Source organism: Gopherus flavomarginatus, chromosome 5, assembly GCF_025201925.1.
Source record: "Gopherus flavomarginatus isolate rGopFla2 chromosome 5, rGopFla2.mat.asm, whole genome shotgun sequence".
NCBI lineage: Eukaryota > Metazoa > Chordata > Testudines > Testudinidae > Gopherus > Gopherus flavomarginatus.
Window position 1 is genome coordinate 89,450,526 of NC_066621.1, and position 13,354 is coordinate 89,463,879.

At 42.2% G+C, this 13,354-nt stretch overlaps 1 protein-coding gene across 26 annotated transcripts in view; it reads left to right on the top strand.

Annotated features, from left to right (window-relative positions):
* GPHN (gephyrin) overlaps window positions 1-13,354 on the top strand; it is a 596,340-nt gene that overhangs the window by 530,363 nt on the left and 52,623 nt on the right. For all 26 annotated transcript variants that reach the window (XM_050953500.1, XM_050953497.1, XM_050953498.1 and 23 more), the window contains one exon: window positions 7,622-7,741. In XM_050953500.1, coding sequence (XP_050809457.1) covers window positions 7,622-7,741 — 120 coding nt within the window. The remainder of the gene's footprint in view (window positions 1-7,621; window positions 7,742-13,354) is intronic.

Below are 13,354 nucleotides of genomic sequence, written 5' to 3' on the forward strand. Positions count from 1 at the left end.
CAGATACTTAAATCATAGGTCACATGCTGTAGCTATCTTTAGAAATTTCACATTGGTCTCTTCTTTGCATTTTGTCAAATTTGCAGTGAAAGTGTTCTTAAAATGAGCATGTGCTGCGTCATCATCCGAAACTTCTATAACATGAAATATATGGCAGAATGTGGGTAAAACAGAACAGGAGACATACAGTTCGCCCCCAAGTGGTTCAGTCACTAATTTAGTTAACACATTTTTTTAATGAGCATTATTAGCATGGAAACGTGTCCTCTGGAATGGTGGCCGAAGCATGAAGAGACATATGAATCTTTAGCGCATCTGGCACATAAATACTTTGCAACACCAGCTAGAACAGTGCCATGCGAACGCTTTAAGAAGTAGGCAGCATTATCTCCTGCAAATGTAAACAAACTTGTTTGAGCAATTGGCTGAACAAGTAGGACTGATTGGACTTGTAGGCTCTAAAGTTTTATATTGTTTTATTTTGGAATGCAACTTTGTATGACTCTGAACGACTGGTTCACCTCAGGCGACAATGGTTTTCTATATATGGGACTCGCATGGCTGGAAGCTAGAATTTCCCAGCTTGGGGACATGGCAAAATAGAGTCAGATATGGTATTCAGGAGGGGTGCCATCCCCTGGCTGGAAAGAAGGAGAAGACAGGAAGGACACTATACCTAGCCTAAAATGCTGACCAGACTTCAAGGCTTGTCCACACTTACTGCACTTGAGCTATAGTGCTTAGTAAAGACACTACCTACCTGACAGGAGAGCTTCTCCCATCGGTGTAGGTACTCTACCTACCTGACAGGCTGTAACTATGTTGATGGACAAAGCCCTCCCTTCAAAGTAGTGTTGTCTACACTGGGAATTAGGTCGGTATAACTACGTCACTCAGGGGTATGGATTTTCGAGGTCCCTGAGCAAATAGTTATATTGACATAAGTTCCTAGTGTAGACCAATCCTCAGATTCACATAAGGGTTGGAAGTGAAATCAGACTAACAGGGGTGCATCTGTCACTGCTCAGTGGGGCCCAACTGAGACTATTCACCAGATTCAGGACAAACTGCTGAGAAATAGAGCAGACTCACCCCAAATTGGTCGTTGTTTTATCATTGGATATACCAAGCCAGTAACAAAAGGAAACTTCTGTCTCCCCACATTGGTTAAAAAGAAGTCAAAAATGCATTCTGTGAACCCCCAGACACCGGATTCAATGAAGAGTGGTTATTGAAACCAAATTCAACACATATAGGATCCTTCTAATCTCAAGAGACCAGCCATTTAGCCTGGTAAATATATAACTCAGCTCTTACCCAATAGTCACACTGCTGCCAATCCTTTAGTAACTAAAATCTAAAGCTTTATTAATTAAAAAAAGAAGAGAGTTACAATGGTTAATAGATCATATACCTACAATAATTGTAATGAACTTATATCAGGTTTATAGCAGTGATATTATAGACTTCTGACTTGTAAAGTCTCTTTGGTAACTTCCCAAAGATTGGAAGGTCCTCACTCCATAGTTCAGTATGTTCTTTTTAGTTGTAAATCTACGGTCCACAGAATCAGGGGAGGAAAGAGGCAAAATTGAGTCATCCTGGGGGTCTTTTGTACTCTTTACCATATGCCTGGAAATTTTCTGTTCCAAACAAAGCTCACAGCCTAGTTTGTGGAAAGTTACTGCTGAGTCCCAGGGTCACATGAGCAAATCACATGTCCTTACATGCTTTGATGACTCACAGATCCAGCCATTGCTCATATCTGTGCTGAGGCATCCACGGGAAGATCTATCTGGTCAGAACGAGTTTCTTCTATGACCCATTGTTATAGTGAAGTGTCCTTAATGACCCATCAAACTTGATAGTCCATTCATAATGTGCTGGCTAGACTGGATGTAAACTACCTTGTGGGTGTTACCCGAGGAACAAACACATTTGAGAAACAGGTACGTAGCCAATATCCATAACTTCAGATACAGTGATGATACATGGATTTAAACAGAATAATCTTATTTAGCAAATTATAACTTTTCCACTGACACATTACGTGCTATACTTTGTACAAGATTCATTGCAATTGTCTTAATGGCAAAATTATTGATTTATGTGGTCATATTTCAATCATATCACACAGCATTTCAGGACCATTTGGTATATTGCAAAGATTTGTAACTCACTAGTGATGTCTTGAGGGTAAAATGACTGTGGGTAAGAAGTTCCTTGACTAAGCCTGTGTTCCTTGTTTGCCTGCCATGTTGTTCCTAAATGGGTTAATCGAAAAGCTCAGAGCATCCACAGTGAAGTGGAACTTTGAGGGAAGGTGCATAAGCCACTGGGGGCTCTGGTGGGCTGAGGCACTGGTTTTGGAATCTAAGGCAGTGGGGTTGCAGAATCTCATGTCTTAAGACAGGGTGGCAGATATGAAGTCTTCACCTGGGTGTATGCCTTAGAGACCCAAAGCTAGGAATAGTGACCTGGCTCTATCCAGACCCTGCTGGCTTAGGAGCATGTGGGATCCAGTGATTGGGTCCACTTGTAACATACTGGTGTCCATCTACAGTCTCGGATAGGTTCTGAAAGACAGCATGTGATGCAAGCTACCCTAGTTCTGGCAGGAGCAGAAATGTGTATCCATTTTCAAAACTTGGTTAGATCCCCTGCTGCTGGACAAACAAAGGGCTGTTAAGGAGATAGCACACTTAGTGTGAGTGAGGAGCAAGAGTACATCTTATCGTTCTGTAGTCACTCCCTTCGTTTGGTTCAGGAGAAAAGCAGCTAAGTTAATGAAAGGATTTGTATCTGTTTCCCTATGAGTGGAAGTACATTTATCACAATAGGAAGTTTGGTTGGGGGGGAATAAAGGGTGTGGTCCTTAATGATGTTTTAAAAGGCCTTTAAGAATGCCCCAGGACCCAATGAAAGTGGGGTACATTCTAAGCTCAACATTAGCTTGATCTGATTACTGTAATAGTCTAAGACAACTGAGGATTTTAATTAGAATAATTATTAATGGTCTGTGTTCTCTAATGGCAAGAGCAGGGAACATACGGGCAAGACTCCTGGGTTTTGTTTTCATCTCTGCCACAGAATCACTTTTTGACATAGGTAAGACAGAGCTTCTATGTACCTTGGTTTCTCTACATCTTTAAAGTGGGATTTTGATGTTTGTAAACCATTTTGAGGTTCTAAAATGAAAGGCATTATAGAAGTGCAAATATTATTATTACTACATATTTTACAACTTCACTGTATTGAAGCAGCGTCTTTCATTTTAATTGCCATTTTCTTAGTTGTATATTTCATATTGATGATTGCAGAATCTGGGCTATTACCTGAGGGTGAAGACAACATTATAACAAAATATATAATAATAAATAATGATATGTTGTGTAGCACCAACAGGTTTATTCATTCTGTTTTACAGTGCCGATGCACTTGGGGTGGTGCAGAAAAGAATAAAGGCAAACTAATGTAATAAAACACAATAGACTACCACTCTCTCAAATACATAAAAACAAATGAATATGTTCAATTTTAAAAAAGAAAGAAAGGGAAGGTAATAAATATACAGGCAACAGTGCTTACTGTAAAAAAACACCCAGTCACATTCACAGTTGTGTTTGGATGCTTTACATCATTGGAGGTTTATAAATCAGAAAAGAGTAATTATGCTAATTCACTGGGCAAAAAGCTGAAAATGCAGCACATTTTACAACAATTGACCCAAATCATTGAATTCTGACATTTTCATACCCATGTTCCTTATGAGGCCAAAAGGCAATACATTTAAAATGGGAGGAAGGAAATTTAAATTCTTTTTTATGCAATATACAATTAACCTGTGAAACCTGCTGCTATAGGAGACAAATAGCTTAGTAAGTTTAAAACACCATTAGATAGTTATATGAACAAAAATAGTATGTACTTTTACAGTACAGCTAGGATAAAGATTATAAGGGCTGTAATGATTCCAGGCATAAAATAATGGTTTAGCCTTCTGAAGCATCTGTTCCAGGTGAAAAACAGATATACTACAGTGGTTCTCAAACTTTTTTTTTTTTTGCGGACCACTTGAAAATTGCTGAGGATCTCAGCAGACCACTTAATGATCTTTCCAAATGTTATTTGTACCATTAGCTAACTATTGTAAAGCGCTTTGGATAAAAGTGCTATATATTTATTAAAAAAACCATAATAATAATTAACTTTTTTTTTGTTCTACAAATAAAAGCACACAACTCATATTTTAATATCAGTATTCTTACCTTTCTAATGCGATGGACGTGCCCTCTCTCCCGCACCGTGGCAGCCCCCAAGCTGGGGCTGGAAAGGAGGGAACTATCTCCCCCACCACAGCAGCCACAGAGCTGAGGCTGGGAAGAAGCTGTCTTTCCCCAGCAGCCACAGCCCTGGAGCTGGGGAAAGTCACCTCTTTTTCTGGCCACCACAGCCCTGCACGTCCCAAATTCCCCCATCCCCTCTTCTCACCCCACTTCCTCCCTCCAACCTACCCTCTATTCCCCCCAAGGCCACCACGTCACTTGCATGTGTGTCTTCTCCATGTTCCAGGCACCTAATTAGTGGAGCACACCTGCGTGGCTTCACTAATTAGGTGAGTGGACCTTCCTTCTCTCGTGTGCGTCAACCCAGCTGCGCACCTTAGAGGGAACTATTCACGGACCACCTGAATGGAGCTTGCAGACCACTGGTAGTCCATGGACCACAGTTTGAGAACTTCTGGGCTACTAGATTAGATGGACCATTTGTCTGAATGGAGAAGGCAAGACTATTTTTAAAAGACTTTCAGATAACATTTATTGACAAATAAAGCATATGTGGCAAGTCCTATGTTCCTGGGTCAGTATATTTCCCTGAAGATCTCTTAAAACTGAAGAGTTCTATGAGGAACCCACAAAATGTCTTAATCTGAGCCACCTGTGAATTTGCTAAATTTGTAAGATGCATAGCAATGTTCTGGATTCAAATCTTGAATAACTTAAAACCTTAAGATTACTATACTGATTGAATCAGATGGCTACTGGGTAAGGGAAAGCTGCAGACTTGATATATCTTGATTTTAGCCAGGCTTTTGTCATGTAGAACTGTGTCATTCTCATCAACAGTAAGAAGTTGCTCTATAATAATCATCTAGACCTCAGGAATGTGGTCTAGATGAAATTACTATAAAGTGGATGCACAACTGGTTGAAAAGACAAACTCAAAGAGTAGTTATTAATGGTTCACTATCAAACTGGAAGGGTATATCTAGTGGGGTCCTGAAGGGGCCTGTCCTGGGTCTGGTACTACTCTATATTTTTGTTAATAATTTGGATAATATAGTGGAGAGTATGCTTATAAAATTTGCAGATGTTAACAAACTGGGAGGAATTTCAGGCACTTTGGAAGACAGGATTAGAATTCAAAAGGACCTTGATAAATTGTAGAATTGGTCTGAAACTAGCACAATAAAATTCAGTACAGAGTGTCGGGAACCAGGGGGTTGAGTACCCTCAGCTAAAGCTGCAGCTAGCCAGTTCAGCTTTTAGGCAGGTTAGTGAACCCAGTGGCTGCAATAGACTCACCTGATCGACCAGCCCACGTGAGTGGCTGAAAGGAGCCAACAGGTCTGCATTTAAGCTCACCAGCAGGTCACTAGCTGCTCAGTGCTGGCACCAGCAGCTGCAATTGCTCCTGTGCCTGCCTCGTTCCCAGCTTTGCTCCTGCCTTGTTCCTGTCCTGCTCCAGTCTGCTCCTGGCCTGTTCCAGTTCTTCTCCAATCTTTCCCAGCCCTGCTTTGACCATTGGCTCCAATTACTGGCTTCTGACTCCAGTTCTGCCCCCTGAGTCAGGGATGGTCTCGGTTTATTTGATCCTGTCTCTGCAGGGAGAGGTGGACTAGATCAGTGGTTCTCAACCCTGGGTGTCCACAGACTTTGTCTAGGGACAGGAAAAGGTTGTCATTACCACAGAACAGTGGTTTTCGACCTGTGGTCTGTGGACCCGTAGGGGTCCGCAGACTAGGTCTAAGATTTCCCAAAGGGATTCACACCTTCATTCAAAATTTTGTAGAGGTCCGCAAATGGAAAAAGGCTGAGAATCAGTGGACTAAATGACTACTCAAGGTCCCTTTAGCCCTACATTTCTATGATTCTGTGGTTAGTGGAATTCCAGATAGTACATGATAATTGTGCCTTTTTTAGTTCTCATTACCATTTTATTTATGCCATGTTGAAAGACATTTGATCTCCTCTGTCCTTAGAAGAAGCAAAATTAAATGCAGCCTCAACTCTCAATTTTATCTTGGTAGATATTTTAACCACTTTGATGCTGCCTGATAAATCAGGTCAATCTCACCTCCTCCCCCAGTACTGCCCCAATGAACAAGGTACATCAACTTTTGTCTTACTGATATTTCAAATTTATGTTGGCACTTTAGGGAATATCACCACATGAGACTACTGCAGAAGGATGGACAGAGCAAATGAGGAGCTCTGCATGAAACAAGGAAACTTGCACATCCATCCCCATTAGCTTCCAGCTGATTTTTATTAGCGAGGTTTTTTCTTTATTTATTCTTTTCTCAGATGATTAGGGTCAAATGATGATTTTACTATGGATTTTGGAAAATATATATTATAAAAAATTTCTTAGTGATAAATTTAAAAAACCCACTTGTTTCACATAATTTATTTTTCATGTTGCTAGTGGTTATTTTTTCTGTAATACATAATGCGTGCTTCTTATGAAATTAGATTGTTTCTGCTAGGACTTTGTTCTTGTACCATGGTTTTGTGTGATTATTATAGAGCAACTTCTAACTCCATTATAAATTTTAGGCCTCAGCAAATAGATCCGCATGAGGGTAAATGCCCCATGCAAACCTCAATGTTTGGAGTTGATCCACCTCACAGTAATGGGGAAACCTGCTTAGAAGTCAAGCACTGGGACATGTTTTTTCAGGAAGAGTTTTTCCTAACCAGTTTTGTTAGTTCTTTCATTTTCAAAAATGCATTTTAGTGCTAGTGAAAGTCAGCAGCCCGGGAGACCACAGTCCTCTATCCAAAGAGCGTATACCACTACAGTGGCTCTTTGCCTGTGTGCTTCATCCCCAACTCAGAATGACCACCTCTTTGTGCGATAGGTGTTGTATCCTTGGGGGCAGCAGTTTTAGGAAGAAATCACTTGAGACACAGAGAGCTGTAAACCTAAATACACAACAATAGGGGAGTTAATTCTCCTGATCTAATCATTCTTTGGCTTCCTTACCAGCAAGGGCGCCAATTTATTACCTATTCTGATATTTTCAATCAATTTCCCAGAAGATAGGTGTCCACATCACAAAAAATAACTACCAGTTTATTTCATACTGCCATCAGATAATAATGGCTTTCAATTACTAGTGACCTGAGTCAGATTTGAACCTGTGTTATTCTTTAATTACCATGAGGATTTACCCATATTAACTCCACTAACATGTATCAAGAAGAAAATAAGACACACTGTGAAAAGGATTTATTACTCTCCAGTGTATTTCTGCAATATTCAAATATTTTCAGGTTTTCCCATTCCCTTGTTAAAAGTAAAATAGTTGTCATCGTTTGTTGTGGTTTTTTTTCAGCCAACTCAGACTGTGATGCCTGGTCAGGTAATGCGGGTTACAACAGGAGCTCCAATCCCCTGTGGTGCTGATGCTGTGGTGCAAGTAGAAGACACAGAACTCATCAGGGAATCAGATGATGTGAGTCAGAACTAAAAACTCATTGTGCTAGTAGTTCTGTGTGCAGTAGCATGGCACTAGGGATTTCAGAGAATCATTCTGCAATACAGTGGCCTCCAGGGGGACATTGTGTCATAGCGGCCATGCCATTCGTTCTTTTTTGCCCTATTTTTTAAAATTAGAGTACCAGATCCAGAAGGAGTCAAATACGCTATACCTCACTCCTCTTCCTGGAATCTCATAAACCTCTCAATATTCCAGCTTCATGTAGTATCCTAGTCCATGCATTCCTGTTGAAGGCTTATTTAGTCTCTTCCAGTATCTTGATTTGGGCTTTGAAATGCTGCAAACTCTTTATGCACTGGGAACTGGAGACTCTATATTAGTTGCATTGCCCACTCAGAGCCTCAATCATCTATTGCATTGATATAAATTTCTGTTAGCGGCAGGTAATTACAAGTTTGGCACTGAGAGCCTGCCTCAGTATTCTTAGTACAAGGAAGATAATGCTGATCCAAATACCCCACTTGTTTGCACATCCTCAGAGGAGATATAGGATTCTGTACTCTTTACTGGTGGCTCGACCCACACTTGGTGTGTGCAGGGGTTGCATTCGCCAAACCCCGTCCCTCCTTATGTCTGACCACCGACGCCTCAGCCATGGGGTGGAGAGCGCACCTTGGAGAATACAGAACTCATGGCCTCTGGTTTCCAGAGGAACTGATGCTTTACATCAATGTGAGGAAGCTCAGGGCAGTCCAGCCGGCATGTCAGACCTTTCGGCCTCTCCTGGAGGGAAAGTGCATATCGATCTTGACAGACAATACAACAGTGATGTTTTATATCAACAGATGGGGGGAGCATGTGCCTCTCCCCTGTGTCAGGAAGCCCTCAAGTTCTGGGAGTTCTGCACAGCACAGTCCGTACTTTTGGAAGCTTCCTATCTTCCGGGGTCACAGAACAAATTAGCAGACTATCACAGCAGGTCTTTTCAAAATCACAAGTGGTCTATCTGCCCAGATGTAATAAGCAACAGCTGCCAACAGTGGGGAGTTCCCCAGATCAATCTGTTCACCACAATGGCCAACAGGAAATGCCTACAATTCTGCCTCTTTCTGAACCACAGCCCAGGTTTGTTGGCAGACATGTTTCTGCTTCCATGGAAGGACTGTCTTTTCTATGCGTTCCCTTCTATTACCGCTGATTCACAAGGTCTTTTTTCCTGAAACCTCATGCCAATAGCCGCAAGCAGAGGCGCCATTCCCTGGATGCGCAGCGTGCACTAACTTTTGATATTAAATGAACTAAGCTGTTCTGTAAATCGAACCAGCTGTCTGTTGCGGTAGCAGACAGGATGAACGGCCTCCCAGTGTCCACCCAAAGGATATCATCATGGATCACATCCTGTATCTGGCCTTGTTACGACCTGGCAAAGGTCCCTGCCCCCGCTCTGACTGCGCACTCCACCGGAGCTCAGGCATTCTCGGCAGCCTTCCTGACCCAGATACTGATCCAGCAGATATGTAGAGTGGCAACGTGGTCTTCAATCCACACCTTCAGTTCACATTACACCATCATCCAGCATGCCAATGAAAATGCACTATTCGGCAGGACTGTGCTTCAATCAGTGATTCTATGAACTCTGACCCCATCTCCTAGGTAAGGCTTGGGAGCACCTAATTGGAATCGATAAGAGCAAGCACTCGAAGAAGAAGAAACGGTTACTTACCTTCTCGTAACTGTTGTTCTTTGAGATGTGTTGCTCATATCCATTCTAAACCCACCCACCTTCCCCTCTTTTCGAGTATTTAGCAAGAAGTAGCTGGAGAGGTGGCGGGTTGGCAGGGCCCTATGCAGCACCATGAAGGTGCGACTCTAGGGGCTCCAGAGCTGACCCAGCAGATGCTGCTAGGGGAAAAACGTTCCAGCGAACTGTGAACATGACACATACACACCTAATTGGAATGGATATGAGCAACACATCTTGAAGAACAACAGTTACAAGAAGGTGAGTAACCGTTTCTTGGGGTAGGAGGAGCAAATCTGAACACACGCTTCTCAGAACTGGTGGTTATCTTACGAACTCACTCTACACGTTGTCATAAACAGATAGCTAAGGGTTAATGTCTCTTTCACCTGAAGCACCTGACCAGAGGACCAATCAGGAAACTGGATTTTTTCAACTTTGGGTGGAGGGAATTTTGTGTCTGAGGTCTTTGTCTGTCTGCCTGCTTTCTCTGAGCTTTGGAGAAGTAGTTTCTGTTTTCTAATCTTCTGTTTCTAAGTGTAAGGACAAAGAGATCAGATAGTAAGTTATATGGTTTCTTTTCTTTGGTATTTGCATGAATATAAGTGCTGGAGTGCTTTGATTTGTATTCTTTTTGAATAAGGCTGTTTATTCATATTTCTTTTAAGCAATTAACCCTGTATTTTGTCACCTTAATACAGAGAGACCATTTGTATGTATTTTTTCTTTCTTTTTTTATATAAAGCTTTCTTTTAAGACCTGTTGGAGTTTTCTTTTCTGGGAAATTTCAAGGAAATTGAGTCTGTACTCACCAGGGAATTGGTGGGAGGAAGAATTCAGGGGGAGATCTGTGAGTGTTGGATTTGCTAGCCTGATTTTGCATTCCCTCTGGGTGAAGAGGAAAGTGCTTTTGTTTCCAGGACTGGGAACGGAGAGGGGGAGTCACTCGGTTTGGATTCACAGAGCTTGTGTCTGTGTATCTCTCCAGGAGCACCTGGAGGGGGGAAGGGAAAAAGGATTATTTCCCTTTGTTGTGAGACTCAAGGGATTTGGGTCTTGGGGTCCCCAGGGAAGGTTTTTCAGGGGGACCAGAGTGCCCCAAAACACTCTAATTTTTTGGGTGGTGGCAGCAAGTACCAGGTCCAAGCTGGTAACTAAGCTTGGAGGTTTTCATGCTAACCCCCATATTTTGGATGCTAAGGTCCAAATCTGGGACTAAGGTTATGATACACGTCAACTTGGTGGAACTCAGGGCAGTCAGGAATACCTGTCTCCATTTTATGCTGTTGATCGGGGCAAATATGTTAAGATCATGACAGATAAAGAGTCATGCATGGTTTATATCAGTTGTCAAGGGGGATCAAGATCACCCTCCCTCTGCACTGAAGCAATGAGACTCTGGAATTGGTGCATATGAAATCACATCAGCATCTCAGCAGCTTACCTTCTGGGCATTTGAAACATCACCACAAATACCCTTAGCAGACGCTTCTTCAGGATCATAAGTGGGAGATAGATTCCCTTCTGCCCCACCACCGATTTCAATGTTGAGGCATCCCACAGATAGAACTGTTCACCATGATCAGAAACCGGAAGTGCTTCCAGTTCTGCCCAAGAGGAGGTCTGGGTCACCACTCCTTGGGAGATGCTCTTCTCCTTCATTAGACATTGAGTCTCTTGTATGTGTTTCCTCCAACTCTTCTAATATCCAAGCTGCTGATCAAGATAGGGAAAGACAAAGCCAGAGTTCTTCTGGTGGTTCCAACATGGCCAAGACAGGCATGGTTTTCTTACCTTATCCAGTTGGCTGCTTATCAACTGATCACCCTCCTGACCATCCCTCATCTTCTCTCTCAGTATGCCAGTAAAATTCTTCACTCAACCTCAAAATTCTTCACCTCAGAGCATGGCTGATCAATGGTTCGCGGGAGGAAGTGAGAAGAGTATTGTTACATAATAGGAAGCAGTCTATCTGTAATAGCTACAAAAGTGAATGTGATTCAGTCACTGGTTTGACCTAAGAAACCTTTCTCCTGCATCCTCTTCACTGTCAGATATACTAGATTACATCCTAGAACTGAAGAAGCCAGGTTTGTCTTTGAGTTCCATTAGGATACATTTGGCAGCCATTACAGCCTTCCGTTTCCCAGTGGAGGGCTTCTCAGTGTTCATACATCTGATGATGGTGAGATTTCTCAAGGGGCTGGGGAATCTCCTTCCACGAGCCAAACATCCTGCCCAGGTTTGGGACCTTAACTTGGTGATTATATGCTTTATGAGACCTCCCTTTGATCCAGCAGCAACTTATCTAGGAAAATGGCCTTCCTGGTAGCCATTACTTCTTCACAAAGAGTTGGGGAGTTAGGGGCTCTGATGGCATATCCCCCCTTCACAGTATTCTTCAAGGACAAGGTCATATCATGACCACATCCCAAATTTTTACTGAAGGTGTAATCTAACTTCCACATTAAACAGTCTATTCATCTTCTAGTGTTCTTTCCTAAACCACACCTGAACAAGGAGGATGTGGTATCACATACACTCAGTGTCAGAAATGTATTAGTCCTGTCCAACTAAAAGGCTAAGTCATTTAGAAAATTTCCCTGATTCTTTGTCTATTGTGGACAGATCTCCAGTTTCCAAGCAAAGACTCTCTAGATAGATATCTGGCTATATTACTTTTTGTTATCAATCTACTAATCTCCAACCTCCTTCTGGAGTACTAACCCATTCAACTCTCTTGCTGCTTCAGTAGCCTTTCTTATGAATGTTCCCATTGCTGAGGTATGTAGAGCCACAACTTGGATCTCCATACACACCTTTTCTGAATATCATGCAATAATTCATGACTCAGCTTCTGATGCTGTGCTGTTTTTGATCTTGGACTTGATTCCAAAGTGCCCCCCACTTAGAGGGTTCTGCTTGAACCAGATTGAGCACCCATAGGGACACTTCTCAGAGAAGGAGGAGAGGTTACAGACTCTGTGCAGTAACTGTAGTTCTTCAAGATGTGTCCCCCAATGGGTACTTCACTACCTTCCCTCTTTCCCCTCTACTTCGGAGTTCTCTGATGTGGAGCTTTGTGGTAGTGAAGAAACTGAGGGAAGTTCACCTGTGCAGCTCTATAAAGCCATGGTGTAGAACACGAGGTGGAATAGAGCATATCCGTGGCCCGAATTAGCACTATTATCCGACATCTCTTATCAAAGGCACATGGGGTGTATGGGCACCTGAAGGGGGCACCCATGGGGACAACATCTTGAAGAATTACAGTTACTGCACAGCGTGAGTAACCTCTCCTTCTGGGTCATATGACCTCATGCACTTATGTAATACAGCAGGCCGGACTTGACCTATGTTCCATGCAGAATAGCATGTGGACATGCGAATGCAGATCGCCCCAAGAAGTCCTTTAATTGCTGTATTGGTGGAAGACCCTTTCCAGGTATGCAAAGGAGTGCTGTTTCGTCCTCCTTTGCCTACAGAATGTTAAGAACCATTAGGAAAGGGATTGATAATAACACAGTAAATATCATATAAATCCATGGTGTGCTCACACCTTGAATACTGTGTGAAGTTCTGTTTCCCCATCTCGAAAAAGATATATTAGAATAGGAAAAAGTACAGAGAAGGGCAACAAAAATGATTGGGGTATGGAACAGCTTTCATATGAGGAGAGATTAAAAAGACTGGGACTATTCAGCTTGGAAAAGAGACGACTAAGGGGGTATATGGCAGAGGTCTATAAAATCATGAATGGTATGGAGGAAATGTTATTTACCCCTTCTCATAACATAAGAACCAGGGGTCACCCAATGAAATTTAATAGGCAGGATGTTTAAAACAAACATAAATAAGTACTTCACAGAACACACAGTAAACCTGTT